The sequence below is a fragment of the Mercenaria mercenaria genome, chromosome 5 (assembly GCF_021730395.1).
Source record: "Mercenaria mercenaria strain notata chromosome 5, MADL_Memer_1, whole genome shotgun sequence".
Taxonomy (NCBI): Eukaryota; Metazoa; Mollusca; class Bivalvia; order Venerida; family Veneridae; genus Mercenaria; species Mercenaria mercenaria.
Genome location: NC_069365.1, coordinates 51415445 through 51436062, shown reverse-complemented (window position 1 = coordinate 51436062; position 20618 = coordinate 51415445). Strand labels below are relative to the sequence as shown.

At 35.0% G+C, this 20618-nt stretch overlaps 1 protein-coding gene across 6 annotated transcripts in view; it reads left to right on the top strand.

Annotated features, from left to right (window-relative positions):
- Positions 1–20618, top strand: part of LOC123557192 (mothers against decapentaplegic homolog 5-like) — a 42091-nt gene that overhangs the window by 5059 nt on the left and 16414 nt on the right. For 2 of the 6 annotated variants that reach the window (XM_045348506.2, XM_045348502.2), the window contains exons 2-3: positions 18712–19134; positions 19424–19606. In XM_045348506.2, coding sequence (XP_045204441.1) covers positions 18720–19134; positions 19424–19606 — 598 coding nt within the window. In that variant the 5' untranslated portion in view covers positions 18712–18719. Of the gene's footprint in view, positions 1–8798; positions 9032–11487; positions 11643–12131; positions 12203–12344; positions 12378–18711; positions 19135–19423; positions 19607–20618 lie in introns of those variants that run through there. The other 4 variants (XM_045348505.2, XM_045348504.2, XM_045348503.2 and 1 more) reach the window with 4 other exon arrangements.

Sequence of the window (20618 nt, the reverse complement as noted above, 5' to 3'; positions counted from 1 at the left end):
TATTCATGAATATGAATTTTATACTAAAAGGTCAGTGAATATTATGTGGCTTTTGCCAACAATATATTACAGTCTGCTGACTAGATTATAGTACTTACTGGGTACTCAAAACACTGTGATTGTGAACTAATACTGTTCAAAAGTAAAAAAAAATAAAAACACACAGTCAGCATGTAAGCTTAAAGAGCTTTGGATTCAAATGACTTAAACTGACGACGTGTATTTGGCAGGAGGATCCCCTGTTTCACCGGTCTACTTGTTGCTCAACATGTTGTTTATGTAGACAGTTTTCGGATGTCGTAAAATGGGAATTCCCACATGTTGAAATCAAATATTAATTATATAAATTTGATTATGAATTCAATCACATTTCAAACCCAGAAAATTGTGAAAAGCATTTTATTACTGGTAAACCAACATCAAATATATCGGCCCAATGACTTATCAAATCAATGTCGTGAAAATATTTCTCTACTGTTGTGGGTGGGGTAATACGAAGGAAACAAATAATTAATGCGAAATGCGCTATGAAACGGAAGCATTTTCGTTAGATATCTTGTGTTTTAGGTAAATTCAAGTAATTTTAGTTTGGATCATGCAGTTTTTAGCTCACCTGAGCACAAAGTGCTCAAGGTGAGCTTTTGTGATAGCCCTGTGTCCGTTGTCCGTCCTTCGTCAACAATTTGACTGTTAACACTCTAGAGGTCACAATTTTGGCCTAATCTTAATATATCTTGGTCAGAATGTTACCCACATAAAAATCTTGGACGAGTTTGATATTGGGTCATCTGGGGTCAAAAACCAGGTCACCTGGTCAAATCAAGGGAAAAGCTTGTTAACACGCTAGAGGTCACAATTTTGGCCCAATCTTAATGAAACTTGGTCAGAATGTTACCCTGAATAAAATCTTGGATGAATTCGATATTGGGTCATCTGGGGTCAAAAACTAGGTCACCGGGTCAAATCAAAGGAAAAGCTTGTTAACACTCTTAAAGGTCACAATTTTGACACAATCTTATTGAAACTCAGTCAGAATGTTACCTTCAATAAAATCTTGAACAAGTTCGATATTAGGTCAACCCGGGTCAAAAACTAAGTCACCGGGTCAGATCAAAGGAAAAGCTTGTTAACACTCTAGAGGTCACAATTTTGGCCCAATCTTAATGAAACTTGTTCAGAATGTTACACTCAATAAAATCTTGGACGAGTTTGATATTGGGTCATCTGGGATCAAAAACTAGGTCACCAGGTCAAATCAGAGGAAAAGCTTGTTAACACAGTACATGTAGAGGCCACATTTATGACTGTATCTTCATGAAACTTGGTCAGAATGTTACTCATTATGATCTCAAAGTCCAGTTTTAATCTGGGTCATGTAGGATCAAACTAGGTCACCAGGTCAAATCAAAGGAAAAGCTAGTTAACAGTCAAGAGGCCACATTTATGACCGTATCCTAATGAAACTTGGTCAGAATGTTAATCTTGATGATCTATAGGTCGAAAACAAATCTGGGTCAGGTGGGATCAAAATCTAGGTCACTGGGTCAGATCAAAGGAAAAGCTTGTTAACATTCTAAGGCCACATTTATGTTTGTATCTTCATGAAACTTAGTCAGAGTGTTAATCTTGATGATCTTTAGGTCAAGTTCAAATCTGGATCATGTGGGGTCAAAAACTAGGTCACCGGGTCAAATCAAAGGAAAAGCTTGTTAACTCTCTAGAGACTGCATTTATGACTGAATCTTCATGAAACTTAGTCAGATTGTTAATCCTGGTGATCTCTAAGTCAAGTTCAAATCTGGGTCATATGGGGTCAAAAACTAGGTCACCAGGTCAGATCAAAGGAAAAGCTAGTTAACACTCTAGAGGCCACATTTATGACCATATCTTAACGAAACTTGGTCAGAATGTTAATCTTGATGATCTATTGTTCATGTTCAAATCTGGGTCAGGTGGGGTCAAAAACTAGGTCACCGGGTCAAACCAAAGGAAAAGCTTGTTAACACTCTAGAGGCCACATTTATGACTGTATCTTCATGAAACTTAGTCAGAATGTTGATCTTGACGATCTTTAGGTCAAGTTCGAATCTGGGTCATGTGGGGTCAAAAACTAGGTCACCGGGTCAGATCAAAGGAAAAGCTTGTTAACTCTCTAGAGGCTGCATTTATGACTGTATCTTCATGAAACTCAGTCAGAATGTTAATCTTGATGAATTTAGGTCAAGTTTGAATCTGGGTCATATGGGCTGAAAAAACTAGGTCACCAGGTCAAATCAAAGGAAAAGTTAGTTAACACTTTAGAGGCCACAATTATGACCATATCTTAATGAAACTATTTTGATGATCTTTAGGTCAATAGGTCAGGTGAGCGATACAGGGCCTTCATGGCCCACTTGTAATTTATATTCGTAAATATTCGGTTCGGGACATGGCTATTAACGAATACAATTCGGACAAAACTGTATTCGACTAAATCGAATATTCGAATGTATCGTTACAGCCCTAGGCCAGAATATTATAAATATAAGCAAAAAAAGTACATTTAAAATTTTAAATAATTCTACCACTCCTGTGAAGGTTTTGAATTGTGACCTGGCATAATTGTGTCTGGATTTGTAAAATGAAATTGAGCTGAAATTTAGGGGTGGGGGGGGGGGGGGGGAGGAGGGGGAACAGTAAAACAAATAGACTATCCATTTCCATGGCTCAGATGTATGTTTTTAGCTCACCTGAACATGAAGTGCTTGGGGTGAGCTATTGTGATCACTCTGTGTTCATCCATCATCTGTGCATCCACACTTTCCTTTAGATGACATGTCCTCATCTACTTGTCAGAATTTCACTCAACTTGCCAGGACAGTAGCATTGTGGCATGGTCCTCTGTCAAGTTTGTTCAAATGTTTCAGCTTGGCCCCTTTAAAATTACTTCTTCTCATGAACTGCTTGATGGGTCTTTATCAGATGATTGGATATGTAGCATCATTATAAGGTCGTCTCCCAGTTTTGTTTGAATTGGGTTGCTTGGTTCCTTTCAGGAGCTGCTAGAGCTAAAAATTGAAATACCTTTAAGCAGCTTCTTCTCCTTTAATGTTTTGGTAGATATTCATTTAACGTTGTCTGTAGCATTATTGTAAGCTCCTCTCCAAAATTTGTTCAAATGGGGGCATTTACTGGAGCTTAGAATATAGATACCTTCAGCTGTAGACTGAATTTTTAAAAAAATCTACAAGGTATTGTTGTCAATTGGTAGTTGGCGTTGGTTAAAATTGTTGTTTAGGTCCACCTTTTCTCAAAAACTATTTATAACAGTTATAGCTGTAAGTCTTTGCACACTTGTTTGTCATCATTAGGTGACTATGTAGGCCAAGAACCATAACTCTGTTAAGCATTATCATCATTACATCCATAAGTTGAGCAAGACTCATAACTCTAACTTGCACTTTGTCAGAATTATGGCCCTTTTTGTACAAATGTATATAGACAATTTGAATTTTTTATTTAGGTCCCCTTTTCTTGAATTCTGTTAGAGCTTTAGTATTGAAACTTTGTACAGTTACATTAGTAAGAAGGTAAAGAACCATAACTCTCTCTAGCATTTTGTCAAAATTATGGGCCTTTTTAATGTAGAAGATCAGTATTTCTTGGTTGTTTTTTGTATTTAGAAATTTCAGTATTTTTAAATACTTACTATAGCTTTGAAACTTCATACATTTTTTATGTCAGCAATTAAGATGAGTAAGAAGGCCAAGAACCATAACTCTTTTCTTGCATATTTGTCAAGTACTTACAGATGAGCGATGGCACCCGCAGGAAGTGCTGTTCTTATGACTTCTTGTCAACATACTGGCTGTGATCAGCAGCACTGTAAGTTTCACTTTGTTGTCTGAACTACTGCCCTTATTATCATCAAATTTCACAAAAGGGTTGGTCTTGGCAAGTGAGAGCCATCTGATAGTTCAGGCAAAGGAATCATAAAGTCCAGTCTCAATAGGATCAATTGTTGTAAACAGTGATTTTTTTTGGTCTTTCAAAATATCCTTTGGCTTTCTGTAGGGGAAAATATAGCACTGTAAATGCCAATGAGGGGAAGTCCAAGCTGAAATCTAGACATTAGATTTTCCACTTCATCCATTTTAGGGGCTGCCAAAGCTGATAATAGAAAAAACTTTGAATAACTTTTATGGAAATGCTCCATGTATCCTCATTGTTACTGGGTTTGTACCATCTTTGTGTGGACCTTTCTTTTAAGTGTGTGTTCAGATGGTATGGCTTGATCCAAAGCTAAAAATAGAAAAACCTGTTCAACAAATTCTTCTCATAAACTTAAAAGTGATTGATGGGTCGTTATCAAACTTGGTCTGTAGCATCTTTGTATGGACATCTCTCAGAGTTGTTCAGATGGTTCTACGTGGTGCGTCAGATGGTTCTACGTGGTGCGTTTTAGAAGGTACTTGAGAGCAAAAGCAAATAATAGAAGAAAAACATTTAAATGACTCATCGGCAAGAAACGCTTTTTGAATCTTCTCCGAACTTAGCTTCATTGTATGGACATTTCTTAAGTATAGCCAGAGCTAGATACTAAGAATTAGAAAAACCTTTAAATGTCCTAATCAGTAATCATATACCATTTGAATGATGTCAACTTTCATGTTACATTACATTGTATGTCATGACAAATTCTAAGTCAGATGGTAAAAGTCTGAGGAGAGACTGGTTTTGTAATTGGTTGAGTTCATGTAGGGGAATAGGGTATATAAGACAAATAAGTAATACTACATATTATTTATACTGCCAGCAAGTTATTTTGTGATCATTTCAAAGGGCCAGATTTTCAGTAGCGATTTTTTGAAATGTCAGTGATTTTTAGCTCACCTGAGCACAAAGTGCTCAAAGGTGAGCTTTTGTGATCGCCCTGGGTCCGTTGTCAGTCGTCGTCGTCAACAATTTGACTGTTACCACTCTAGAGGTCACAATTTTGAGCCAATCTTAAATCTTAATGAAACTTGGTCAGAATGTTACCCTCAATAAAATCTTAGACAAGTTCGATATTGGGTCATCTGGGGTCAAAAACTAGGTCACCAGATCAAATCAAAGGAAAAGCTTGTTAACACTCTAGAGGTCACAATTTTGACCCAATCTTAATGAAACTTGGTCAGAATGTTACCCTTAATAAAATCATGGACGAGTTCGCCTTTGGGTCATCTAGGGTCAAAAACTAGGTCTCCAGGTCAAATCCAAGGAAAAGCTTGTTAACACACTAGAGGTCACATTTTTGGCCCAATCTTAATGAAACTTAGTCAGAATGTAACCCTCAATAAAATCTTGGGCGAGTTTGACATTGGGTCATCTGGCGTTAAAAACTAGGTCACCAGGTCAAATCAAAGGAAAAGCTTGTTAACACTAGAGGTCACATTTAGGCCCAATCTTAATGAAACTTGGTCAGAATGTTACCCTCAATAAAGTCTTGAACGAGTTTGATATTGGGTCATTTGGGGTCAAAAACTAGGTCACCGGGTCAAATTAAAGGAAAAGCTTGTCAACACTGTAGAGGCAACATTTTTGACTGTATCTTCATGAAACTTGGTCTGAATGTTAATCTTGATGATTTCAAGGTCCAGTTTGAATCTGGATCATGTAGGATCAAAAACTAGGTCACCAGGTCAAATCAGAGGAACAGCTTGTTTACACTGTAGAGGCCTCATTTATGACCATATCTTAATGAAGCTTGGTCAGAATGTTAATCTTGAGGCTCTATATGTCAAGTTCAAATCTGGGTCAGGTGGGGTTAAAAACTAGGTCACTAGGTCAAATCAAAGGAAAAGCTTGTTAACACTCTAGAGGCCACATTTATGACTGTATCTTCATGAAACTTAGTCAGAATGTTAATCTTGATTATCTTTCGGTCAGTTTTGAACCTGGGTCATATCGGCTCAAAAACTAGGTCACCGGGTCAAATCAAAGGAAAAGCTTGTTAAAGGTGGATAATCAGATTTTGGCTAAGTAACGGATTTGTTTTAAACTTTAACATCTGATCATTTACACTCATTTATGTTCAGTTAGCGCTTAATACAAGTTAGGTTTTCACTGGAGATATTTTTAATAATTGGTTTTCCTATTGCAGTTGCCCAACCAAGATCGAGTTATTTTATCATAAGTATAAATGTGATAAACATACTTTACCTAAGAAAATGTATAACTAACCGATATATTGTATTATATTCGTAAAATAATTGCATTAACAATTACATATATAGATTGAATTCATTAGAAATGCAAGTTTGAAAAAAAAAATTATTACCTCCCTTTGCCTATCTTGGTTGCGCAACCAAGATAGAATGGAAAAAAATGAAATTCAGAAGCTACATGCATTTTAAAACCCATCTTTTGATTCAGATTGTTAAATATTTGGTATATCTATCCAATGCGAATGTAAAACTCGGAATTATATGGAAATAAAAAGAAATACCAAGCATTTTAAATATTTTCATATTAAAGGGGAGTAATTACAAATTTTTATGAAAATCAATAAAGTATACATTTCTAACAGGGATCTAACTCTAAGTAATGGGTGTTTTTGTTTTTTAAATAAATCTCTAACAGAATAATTATACAAAAAGTTAAAAATGTCACTAAATTTTGCTTAAATGTGATTGACCACCTTTAACACTGTAAAGGCCACATTTATGACTGTATCTTCATGAAACTTGGTCAGAATGGTAATCTTGATGATCTCAAGGTCAAGTTTGAATCTGGGTCATGATGGGTCAAAAACTAGGTCACCAGGTCAAATCAAAGGAAAAGCTAGTTTACAATCTAGAGGCGACATTTATGACCATAACTTAATGAAACTTGGTCAGAATGTTAATCTTGTTGATCTTTAGGTCAATAGGTCAGGTGAGCGATACAGGGCCTTCATGGCCCTCCTGTTTGTTATTAATAGTAAATAAAAACGGAAAACGCATTTTTTTATGGAAAAAAACTGCAGTCTATAAAATACAAATATAGGTAGAAGTTTTAGTTACTCAAGACATGTAAAAACTCTTGTCAGAAATATAGTTTTATGAGCTGGTGGCGAGGGTTGGTGATACAGATTTTTAAAGTTTTGGTATTTTGATGTGTTGAATATTGCTATCTGTTTTAAAAATTTCCATAATTATTATGATGTACATGAGATGGTATGCTCCATTTCTGATTAACAAGACTCGTGCGCAGTAGTTCAAAGTTCAAGGTTCCATTTTGCGAAACAGAAGTACTTAAATAATTTTGTAGTATATGTAGTATGTTAAGTGTTATGTCGTGGCTATTTATAACCACCAAGCCATGGCATGTATTGTTTTCACAGCCAAATTAGATTTTAATGATGGTGAATGTACATTTACTTGTTTTCGCCTATTTCATTAAATATAATATTGTTACAAGTATGTAGAGTATTGGTTGGCTTTTTAATACGGACAGGACAAGAAAAGACACAAACCTGAGTGTATTATTTTTGTGCTACTTTAATGTCGCCGGCTAATTCCGTCTTCCTTGAATCCATGCAAATAAGCTGCAAATCGGGAAAGTCTTTAATTTTATCTGATGAGTCAAATGCAAATTTCACACGTTCCTAACATGGGCAAGCATTGAAAGCCATAATCATTGCGGAAAAACTTGGATGATTGGGGCACTCAAAGATAGTGTTTCCTATTTTTGCGTTGCTATAAAAGGAATAAAATATCGAGTAAAAATCTTTTTGTTTGAAATTTGTGCATGAGATGAAGGTTGTTATGAACAGTGGTACAGAACCCTATAAATTCTCGCACTTCCATGACAATTTCCGTTTCTTAGTTTCAAGTTTTCCATTTCTGGCATTTCCCATGGTGAATTATAGAGGAAACGCATGATGCTTTATTACCCCCACCATTCTAATTTCCATAATAATAGAAAGTGAATAACAGAATTACATGGTTTGGAAAATGTCTTCTTGTATTTTTACGAGTTTATTATCGATTGGCTCATTGTTTTTGACAGCTCTATTCCACTGTAGCTAATGAAAGGCAATTACTTTAGTGAATCAAGTTTAATCTAAGATAAAGCTAAAATAATGTTGGAACAATCTGATATCAGCATGCCCACTTTATGAAAGGTAATTGCTTCCAAGAGTAAGAGAGAAAAAAAGTCCTGGAATGTTATGGAACATTGGTAATGTCAGCGTTTGACAATAGTTTTTGCCCAAATTCGTTGAAAGGCTAAAAGCTGAGTGTACTTGTATGCCGCAACATTTGAACTTTGAACAGTTAGTACTTTTGCATTGCATTGAACTTCGAACACACCCACAGTATTGTTCCTAGCCAGCTGTAAATATTGTGACAGGCATTGTTTTAAGAATAATGCACTTTTTCATACTGTTTTGTTTATCTGTGGCTGGAACACTTCACATTAGTGTAGCATTCTTGCAAAAATAAAAAATAGGTATGATAGGAGTCCAGTAATTTATTAGTCTGGTCACTAATCAATGTCATTTTGGTGTTAATGAAGTATACACGTTTCATCAGGATCAACAACTCTTAAGAAATATATATTGATGTAGTATATTTTTCCAGAATTTATTTATTAATATTAAACAGTGCTTCATTATAATTTCTGTATCGTATGATTGTGAATTTCGAGGGTATTCTATATGTTAAAATCTTGTCCAGAGTGTAATATACATACGATTGGTTGTGAAGAATGATTCTCCGTGATACATGGTTTTCCGATTTTCTAACTGCTGCAGAAATTACGATTGCCAATTTTCACATTTGTTTTCTCGCTGTTAGCAAAGTGTGATCCAATTAATGCTGCTACAATATACTGAGGGTGTCAGATTTCCGCCTATTAGTGTGTGGAACAATTCAACAGCACATGTTAACCATATCTTGAGATGTAATAATCTTTTAGATTATTGCCATTCTTAAGATTGGCTGAAATCCTCTAGCATTCGGCAAAGTGTGTTTGCGTGTTTGGAGAAAAAACAAATTTGAAATTAACCAGAAGATATTAGGATAGAAAGGTAAATACTACTTTATTTGTATAATTATAATGTTGAATAGAGTTACTTTAATTGGATATTTACTTTGTACAGTCAGCAGTATTGTGATCCAATTTCTTCCTTGAGTAATTACGTTATTGGAAGTTTTAAACTTGATGATATTTTTTTGCTATTTTTCACATTTCTCTGTTGCTGAAAACATTTTTCTGTTGCTGAAAATGGAACCAGTATTTTAAATGATTTTGCTGCTTTGAACAAGCAGATAGATGCAGCTTGGTTAGTGGGGACCAGATTATAAGAGATACAAAAGCAAGGTCAGGAGGAAAATAGGATTGGGATTATGTTGGAATAATGTACTTGCCTTAAACAATTGAAAGTATTTGTTCAGGTGCACTTGGATTGCATGACAATGCTGTTTTAAGGAAAATAATACTGCCCACATCTGAGCCCAAAATCCAATCATCAAAATGTTGTCATTTGATACTAGGTAAAATTGTAACGTTACAATGGCTGTGAAAATTATGACATTTTGAATTTTGGGAAAATAATTTTGTCGTCAGTTTAAAAGTTGACATTTCATTGTGTTGGTTTTTTTTTTCCTTCAAACTTTTCATTTTGTCAGTCAGATGATACATGCTAGTTAACAATTTCATGATTTCCTTGAAATTTTGCTCTCCCATTTTGACCAGTTAATAGGCGACTTTGTGTATTAATTATTATATTAGATAAGGTTATTTTTTTTATCGCTGATATATCAATTAATTATCAAAACTGATTAGAGAATTTGTGTGAGAAAAAACTGGACTGATGAAAGAAAGAGGCCCTGGGGCAGTGATGATGGTGAAAAGATAAGTGAAGTGTTTGACTGTTTCACTTCAATTATAGTTACTTAATCAGCAATGATAATTCTTCACTGTAAACATTATGTCCTATTAGTGATTGTTTCATCTGCCTGTCACCCAGGGGCCTTCTTCAAAAGATCTGGGAACATTGGTAGGTAATAAGATGTCATCTCTGCTTGTCAGAAATAGTTGTGATATCTGACGGTTTCTCCTTGAATGACTGTGATAGTTGTAATTTACTTAAGAGAACCGATTCCTCATTAATTTTGATATATCCCAAATATAGTGTTTTTTTGAGAGTGGGTGAGCAGTTTTGTAATCTGTCATTTCAAGAATATGTCCAAAATATTGTGGGTTTTTTGGAGTGGGGGAGCGGTTTCGTAATTTGTCATTTCAAGAATAATGTCCAAAACATAGTGTTTTTTTGGAGTGGTTTTATATTTTGTCATTTCAAGGTAAATTTCTTGTCCCAGTTAAAAAGTTGTCAATTTCTGAGAGAGAAAAATAGAAAATTATGTGTTCATTAATTTTGTTGTGCGATACATTGATTCACAGGTCCTTGAGTTGTTTGATTTGATATGGAAAAACATAACACTACATTACTGGAGTTTTTGAGACATTTACTACAGGAATTTTCCCCAAGAGAGTGAGATACCAAAGACACATTTTAACATTACTGGTAGTAGGTCTTCATGCTTTTATCAAAGGCAAATACCGTATATTGAGTAAAATCCTGAAGACACATTTTAACATTTTTGAGTACAATGTCAGGCTTTTACCAAAGACAAATGGAGTTTTATCTAGAATAATTTCAGGATTTTTCTTCTGAATATTACAAAGACACTTTCAACATTACTGAATAAAATTTCAGTCTTTTCCCTTAGACACATCTCAGCATTTTTGAGTAGGAATTGTGCTTTTTATCAAAATTAATTTCGCCATAAGGCACAGCGCAACATTACTCATGACTACTATTGACCTGTGAGATAAAATCAAATTTCAGAATTATTAATATTTATTATTAAATTAAAATTTCAGGGCTTTTTTCTCTCAGGGATAGCAAAGATCTTTGAGTTAGATTTCAAGCTTTCAGGACTATCAGACAGTGTTTCAGTATTAAAGTTGACTACAGAAAATTGTGCCATAAAATTCATTTAAGTGTCTTTTGACAATTTGTCAAGAGTTTTGAGTTTCCCAGAAAGAAACGGGGCACATCACATCCCTGCCTCCGTGTCCCGCCATGCTGTTTACTCTGGCTTTTTGAAAGCAGTACTTTAAACACAATGATCACAGTCATATTTCATTGTAACGCCCATTTTAAACTTTCCATTTTATTTTCAAAATTCCTAGTTTAACCAATATGGTACATTTTAAAGTGCACTTTTGAAGTATCCACAGATAACGATCTACCGAAAAAGACGGAAAAACAATAGTTTTATGGGTAAATGGTTTTAACGGCCAGGAGGGCATTAAGTACTTGTCGTGTACTTCTCTCTCTTTCTCATTCAATACTACAATAGATATGAATATAGATCTCAAAATACTTCTGTAGAAATTTAATATTGGAATTGAAACAATTATCAAATAATTATTTAATGACTGTGTAAAGGATTAATACAAAACTGGATGACTGGTTACCACTGTTTTACCAATCCTTTTTAGATGTACTTATAAAGAGCGTACGCAGTCTGATTATTCTCCAGTATTAAATTGAATAGTACAACATCACATACTGTTATGTGGATGGACTTGCAATTTATTTAAATTTTGGACTTTTGTGATATTATAACGTAAGTTGTCTTTTAAATGTTTAAAAATTCTTATTTTGATTTTATTTCATGCAAAGTGAATGCAAAAATGGATTTATAAATGGATATCTTGCCATAAAGAAAGTATTAATCAAAAATAAATACAAAAGAAAAGATATTTATAGATAAATATCGTCAGTAACAGAAATCAAAATTAATGTAGCTTTTGTAATATCATATTGATATATTTCATTATTTGTTAAGAAATGATAAATTTTCAACTGTTTTATACATAATTTGATCAATTTATAACAGGGTAAAAAATACAGATAAGAAAATGTTGATAAGGCATGTTCAATTGTGTGCATTGCTGTATTTCGAAAAGTTATAATGTCATGTTAAGTTTCGGAGAGTTGGTGTTTAATGTATGTATGTGACTGACTTTTTTTCTGGTGAGGAAAGTTTTGGACATAACATTGTCGATACTGGTATATATTGAAATGAATTTTATATTTGTGTTTCTGGATCTAGAAGTATTACCATATTGTGGTTAACTACATTGGCAAAAGAAGAAGCTATTCACTTAGTGCCGAGGTGATTCTGTGAGTAAAAAGTATATTTTCAAAGTTCATGTGTTACGATTGGATACAAACATGACAGCTTATAAAACATTGTATATTTAAGGTTGTAAAACACTATATTAGGGAGGGTTACTAAAGTCTTTATTATTGCAGATACGGCCTTGGGACCTTTACTTACCAACTGGGAAGTGAGAAGGTAAAACACTTTGCCGTTGGGAATTTTTAAGATCAGACCACTAATAAAAAAGTTATATTTTTGGTACCTACTAAGCAGACACCTCTGCCACTAGCAGGGCCCGAAAGTGATACAATCATGACAGCTTATAAAACATTGTATATTTAAGGTTGCGGACCCATAAGTAGAACCAGCAATTTCCATTCCTTTACTTATTCTCCTTATGCGATTTCGGCATTCTCCGGTTATGAAAAATAATTTCCTGATATGGCCGGAGGATGCAGAAGTCCCATACATATGTAAAATGAGCCGTGCCATGAGAAAACTAACATAGTGCATTTGCAGATGTGCAGTCTGGTCTGGATCCATGCTGTTTGCTAATGGTTTCTCTAATTGCAATAGGCTTTGAAAGTGAACAGCATGAATCCTGACTAGATTGCGTGGACGCGCAGGCTGGTCTGGATCCATGCTGGTCGCAAAAAGCACTGTTGGTTTTCTCATGGCGTGGCTCAAATGATTATGCTGATTGTCATCAGGGGTCCAGTACAGAATTATATCTGCAGTCATTAAACCAGCGTTAAAGTTTTAAATATATCCTTAAAAGTATTTAAATTCCGTTTTGTTGTTAGCTCATCTGATTTTTTGAAAAAAAATGATGAGTTATTGTCATCACTTGAGCGGTTGTCGGCGTCGGCGTCAGTGTCGGCGTCGGCGTCTGCGTCGGCGTTGCCTGGTTAAGTTTTATGTTTAGGTCAGCTTTTCTCCTAAACTATCAAAGCTATTGCTTTGAAACTTGGAATACTTGTTCACCATCATAAGCTGACCCTGTATAGCAAGAAACATAACTCCATCTTGCTTTTTGCAAGATTTATGGCCCCTTTTGTACTTAGAAAATATCAGATTTCTTGGTTAAGTTTTATGTTTAGGTCAACTTTTCTCCCAAACTGTCAAAGCTATTGCTTTGAAACTTGGAATACTTGTTCACCATCATAAGCTGACCCTGTACAGCAAGAAACATAACTCCATCTTGCTTTTTGCAAGATTTATTGCCCCTTTTGGACTTAGAAAATCAGTTTTCTTGGTTAAGTTTTATGTTTAGGTCAGCTTTTATCCTAAACTATCAAAGCTATTGCTTTAAAACTTGCAGCACTTGTTCACCATCATAAGTTGACCCTGTACAGCAAGAAACATAACTCCATCCTGCTTTTTGCAAGATTTATGGCCCCTTTTGGACTTAGAAAATATCAGATTTCTTGGTTAAGTTTTATGTTTAGGTCAACTTTTTCTCTTAAACTATCAAAGCTATTGCTTTGAAACTTGCAACACTTGTTCACCATCATAAGCTGACCCTGTACAGCAAGCAGCGTAACTCCATCCTGATTTTTGCAATAATTATTGCCCCTTTTGGACTTAGAAAATCATTTTCTTGGTTGAGTATTATGTTTAAGTCAACTTTTCTCATAAACTATCAAAGCTATTGCTTTAAAACTTTCAACAGTTTTTCACCATCATAAGTGGACACTGTACATCAAAAAACATAACTCTATCCTGCTTTTTGCAAGAATGATGGCCCTTTTTAGACTTAGAAAATCACGGGTAGGACAATATTTCTATCACACAAAAAAAATCAGATGAGCGTCAGCACCCGCAAGGCGGTGCTCTTGTTTAAAATGTAAGATAACTTCATAGCAGTGGTTTAATCTGCTTGGCTGGATATAGACATCAAAACATTTTAATTGCTACTTCTTGTTAGTGACATGCAAGTCAATAGTTATTAATGCTTAACTTCAAACGAAACTGGGTAGACACTGGCTGGAGACGTAGGTGTTGTAAAATCCGTTTGAAAAGTTTTCAAACGTCAAATCTGGGTAGTTTAAACAGGTTATTAATCAAGCACAGTCAATTTTGATTGTCACATTTAAAACAAATGCTTTTGGCTAAATTATTTGCTTATCTGCCGGCTTTTTTAAAAGTAGAAATATTTCTGTCTACTTTGATAAGAGGATAAAAAAGTAAATTTATGTGATAAAAGGCATGGTTTAGCAGAGCAAAGGGTATTGTCAGAGTGGGGATCAGGTTGTTGTCTGCTCCAATAAAGCTGATTTTGCAGTCTTCAGAGTCTGACATTCATTGTCAACATTTCCTAGTTCGGTGTGACACACTTTTTTTTTTTTCATAAGAATTTAAGCTACTATAATGCGCCGGGTTGGAAGTTACAAAAGTTGAGTTTAAAGACCAGTCATTTATTACCTCCCCTTTGTCTATCTTTGTTACTGTTACTGTTAGGTTTTTGGAGAAGTTTTTTAAAAAATATTTAACACAATGCAAGTTTACAGCATTACTGAGAAAGACACATAAAACTAAAATTCTGATATCAAAATTGTGCAACTATAAGAAATTCTCTCATTAAAGGGAGGTAATAAAATGAAAATTATAAAAATTTAAGTTTAGCTCTTTGTAAGTCATACATTTTGTATGTCTCTTACAGAATGTGCATTAAAAAAAATGAACTACAGAACTTCTAAAAAATGCCATTTTAGCAGTGTCTGAAGAATGCAAAATAAAATAATGGGAACAAGCAAATACCAATAGATATAGCCAACACACTTGTTGAAGAAAAGATTGGATTTGGTGAGGTTTGTTAGATTTAAGAATCATGCTTTATCTGCATAGGTGTGAGAAATATAAAATTTTAGTTCACCTCTTAAAGATCTTTGTGAAGAGAGAAGGATGCTCTGAACATATGAACACATGTTTCATGTAAGAAAAGTACAATGTAATGTATTGAATTTCTGCAATTAGCTATCATCTGATATGTACGCAGTCTGAATTTTGGGCAATAAAACGCAGATGGTGATAATTTGAAAACTTACAAATTGCTCATAAATATAGAGCATGAAATGTTAAATCATCGGTATAAAGTAACATTGTCAGATTTTTTTCCTTGGCAGATTTACAATGTAACCATATTTTTTATCAAAAATAGGTACAGAGGTATTGTTGAACTGTAATTTGGTGTATAATTTCTTTACTTTGTGAATTTTTTTCCGCTTTTATGGTAATCAAATAGTATGATCAAATTCATAAGCATGAAAATGTAATGTGCGTTGCATTTGGTGCAATTTTCATTCGGCTGAGTATTTTTTTCGTAAACAGTCTGTTCAGTAAATTAAGTTATGGGATTGGAAGTTGTGAATAATCTTGACAAATTTTGTGTTTGTGTTAAAGAGTTGTGAATAGTCTTCACAGATGTTGTGTTAGCTTTAACCCTTACCCTGCTAAATTTCTATAATGAACTTGTCCATCTTCCACTTTGGACAGTACCATTAACTGTTAAAAGGGGTGCATACCAAAAAGATACTGACTGAATAGTGAACAGTGCAGCTTATGATCAGACTGCACAGATGTGCATGCTGATCATGATCTGCACTGATCGCAAAGGCAGAATCATTCGTGTCCAGCATGGTTAGGATTTAAAGCACTGCTTTTGATATGTCATGGATTTTTATCCTCTGCCTTTTTCAAAGAATAAAGTTGAGGGTGGGGGAGATAGAGAAAATTTTCCCCATAAAATATATTTTATGTCTGGAATTTTATGACTTTGACCAGATACTGAGATTTTTTTCTCCTAACATCATGTACAGTGGCCTTGCAGAGTGTGGTCTTCTCAACGGGAAGTGGAAAACTTGTGTCAACGTAAAGTTTCAATGGTATTAAGCTTATAAAGGTTGTTATAACAGACTTCTTAGCAGTAATTCAAGGTTTGCTGAAAGCCTATTTCTATGAGAGGAACACTTCGGTATTTGGTTGTTAGGTTGTAGATGGTCAGTGATCTTGGCAGTTGGCTTCTGCTTGAAATGGTTTTACCTTGAAAGTATCAATATTGAAGAGTTTGGCATACTTTCTGAAACATTAGCACTCAATGTTCCTGATTTCAGTTTAGAATAGTTCCTAACTCGGAGAACAACACTTCCACCAAGCGCTGAATAGTATGTGTGAAGCAGAGAGACTGCCTGTCTGTAAATATGTGACAAAAAGATAAATCTGATTCTAGAACTTGTAAAAATTTATCATTAGCAGTTTGAGATTACGTGATATACTTGTTAATTTTAGTCATTTTTGGTGTGAGAGAAATAATGAATTTAAACAGTTTCTCAAATATCAGGTTGGCAAGATCGTTTTGTTGCATAGAGAGCCATTTTTGTCAGTGATTTGTTTGTAGAAATTTACGCTTGTTTCTGAATTTCTGATGAGCATAAAACTGTTTCTCTACAGATATATGATAATTTTCTCATAGTATGGAGATGATGCACATCACTTTAGATGTATTGACCAGTATTTTTTGCTTGACTATTCAAATCTTTTTCACCATGGTGTCGGCTTCAGTGTCACACCTTGGTTAAGATTCTTGTACCAGTCTACATTTTGACAAAAACTTTCAACACACGAGTACCATCACCATGTTCAGGTTTAGGCAAGAGTGCATAACTCCATCAAGGATTTTGTCTTGAGTTATTGCCCTTTTGACTTACAAATCGTGGTAAAGTTTTTCGTACCAGTTCATATTTTGTGTAAACTGTTTGACGTATGGCTTTGAAACTTTTATCACTTGTTTATTATAACAGTCACTATCTGTAAACAAGAGTACATAATTTAGTCAAATATTTTGGCTGAATTATGGCCCTTTTTGGACTTGTACATTGGTTCAGTTTTCGTACAAGTCAAAACTATTTGACATGTGGCCTTGAAACTTTGAACACTTGTTCATCGTCATGATCGCCATCTGTAGTCAAGGGTATGTAACTATGTCGAAGATATTTGGCTGAAATCAATTCACATATTGCATTGATATTTATCTTATCTATTTTCCTTCTTTTGTCTGAAAATCTCTAGTGTGTTTTGACCCCATACTTAATCAGTTCCTGGAATAGTCGAGCAAGCTGTCAACAGACAGCTCTTGTTTTAGTCTTACTGACAATCCTGGAGAGAAATTTACCCGGGTTGAGTTTGAACCCACAACCTTCTGTTGAACAGAAAGCACATTACCAACATCAGTATTGCTCATCTAAATATACTTAATGACAGATATTCACACCAAATAATAATAGCGTGTATTATAGGAAAGTATTTGCGAATAATAATTGTTCATATACATTGCTGTACGAACACTTCATCTGTCAGAGAAATATTTGCGGCCAGATGTTTATTGAATAACGACACCTGCATTTTACTGTTTTTGCATATGTGCAGCTACTGGTTGCATGAATATATAGTTACCAAAAATCATACATTCTGCAAGATCTTTGTGTTTGTTGAATTCAGAGCGATATATTGTAAAATGCAGAATGAATAAAGACTTAAGAGCTAATGAGACTGGTTTTTTTTCACATTTGCATTTAAGACTGGTCTGTTTTTTCATATTTGCATAAGTTAATATGTATATAACATAATGTTAAGGATTTTACTGTAATTATTCTTTATTCAGTGGCTGAGGAGGAAGAATTCATGACATTGAAATTTCATCCAAAATTAGGTGTTTATAATTGAGCCGTGCCACGGAAAAACCAACATAGTGGGTTTGCGACCAGCATGGATCCAGACCAGCCTGCGCATCCACGCAGTCTGGTCAAGATCCATGCTGTTCGCTTTTAAAGCCTATTGGAATAGGAGAAACTGTTAGCGAACAGCATGGATCCTGACCAGACTGCGCGGATGCGCAGGCTGGTCTGGATCCATGCTGGTCGCAAACCCACTATGTTGGTTTTCTCATGGCATGGCTCATATGTGTAAAAACACTTGTAATATTACACTGCTTTTCCAGTCCAAATTATGTATGGTCTATATCTATTAAAATCTCAATCTCTTTATACTTGTTAAAATGTTTTACAGTTTTTGAACGGATAAATTATCGCAGTTTTTGTCTTTTAAAGGTACAGATTGATCCATTTAGATGGTGCATCATTTCAATGAAAATGAATATACATGTATAATCATTATTAGCATATACATGCATTTATTGTTATACGAGTCGTTCGGTTTTTACATGTGAGAGAAATTCACATGCTATGAAACTGTATTTTTTTGATAGTGGAATACATCTGACTTTCAAAAGATGCTGTTACTTCAGAAGGGTCACAGCTAAGCTTTCGGAGGTAACAGAAGTCTGATGTCCTCTACATTTTTGCATTTGATTTTTGTAGTGAAAGAAAATCACAAAAATTCTAGTGTCATCACATTATATCTTTCAAAACAGTGATTTTGGGCTACAGGTGATGTTTAGTGAGAAAATGACATGTAGAAAAGATATTTCTTACATTAAATTTTGTTCTTATGGATGTTTAATTTCTACTTGCAGTCTGAGGGATGTCCTCCACGATATCTAGTTTGAACAGCCTCTTCTCATTCACCAGTCCGGCTGTCAAACGGCTGCTAGGATGGAAACAGGGTGATGAGGAGGAGAAATGGGCCGAGAAGGCTGTCGACTCCCTTGTGAAGAAACTTAAAAAGAAGAAAGGGGCTTTAGAAGATCTTGAGAAAGCTTTGAGCTGTCCAGGCCAGCAAAGCAAGTGTGTTACGATTCCTCGATCACTTGATGGGCGATTACAGGTGTCTCACAGGAAAGGTTTGCCGCATGTGATTTACTGCCGTGTGTGGCGGTGGCCTGATTTACAAAGTCACCATGAACTGAAAGCACTTGACTGCTGCGAGTTTCCATTTAATGCAAAACACAAAGAAGTGTGTATAAATCCGTATCACTACAAAAGAGTTGAAAGTCCAGGTACAATTCTGTTTTATTTCATGTAATAATTCACAAAATTGAGGAGAATTCAGACTTCTTTTCTATGGAGCCGAATTCTTGAACATCTTTAGTACACTTAAAGCAGTAATATTTTTAGTAGAACGATTTATGGATACTAACGTTGAAGGATCGAGGGTTATATAGAAAATGATGATAAAAGATTCTTAGAAGTTTTTCAGACACAGCTTAAAACTATTATCATTCATACATGCAAAGGAAACACCATCTGATTTATACAGGTAGATAAATTTATTGATCTCTCTTACAGTACTGCCACCAGTTCTAGTCCCACGATACAGCGAGTTTCCTGCAGGTCCATCATCAATGCCCCCATTTCAAGCCGTACCAGAACCTTCGATGCCACACAATGTCACTTACCCCAACAACTTCCACACTGGCCCACAGTCCCCAGCCAGTTCAGGTCCAGGCAGTCCATACGGAGGGGTACCTGGTAAGTTTTTTTGCACACGTTAAACATTTCTTTGCAGTATTGGTTTGAAATACAGTTCTTAGTGCAAGTAAAGACCTGTGCATAATTATATAATATACTTGCTGTCTTAATAGATGATAGGGAAAGTTTGCAACACAGTTTCAGTTCAGAACAAATGCCTAAGCAAAGTGTTGATTAGTGCAGGATGGGTAAGTGTGGCAGTTGCAATTGTTTTATTTAACAAAGGGATGAGGTCTTGTACTCTGGGTTGGTCGTAATTTCCCAGGGGTGGGAATTTCCATCGGTATTTACCAGGAATTCTCGTACTGGAAAATACTCCTAAAATTGCAAAAAGTGGGAAAAAGTGAGAAATACTGCAAAAATGACTCCACAAGTTGTACTTACCATTACAATGTCAGTACATCAAACAGTATATAAATAGTGCAACTTTGTACAAAAAAAATTAGATTGTCTTCAGAAACACATAAGGGGCCTCTGTGGCAAAGTGGTTAAAGTCACAGACTTGAAATCACTTGCTCCCAACTGCTGTGGGTTCGGATTCTTTCATGTTAGGAAACCATCCAACTGATGTGGTTCTACTCAACCCAGTGCCTGTCTGTACCAGAAATGATGCCTGGGGTCTTCCTCAAGCTGGAAAAATTGACGTATACCTAAATTGTGTGGGCATGACTCTAAACCAGCCAAAAATAGAAAAAAATTGTGTATGTGGAGTAATATTTATTACTAAATGTCATGCAGTAGGACAATAACAATACACCATAAATTGAAGTGTCCTCTGACTTATACAGTTCAGAATTTCATTCTGTTTGTTTATTATTATATACACACAGGATCCTGATGGAGATGAGCAAATTGCAGTATTTTCAGGAACTTTCAACATCTCATGAGCTCCATTTCAGGCGAAATCTAAGTGCACTGGAAACAAATTTAAAATTGTAAATTAGCTCCCACGAGAGATTGCATGTTACTAAAACAAATCCATTAGAATATAAAGATCAGAATGGGCAAAAAT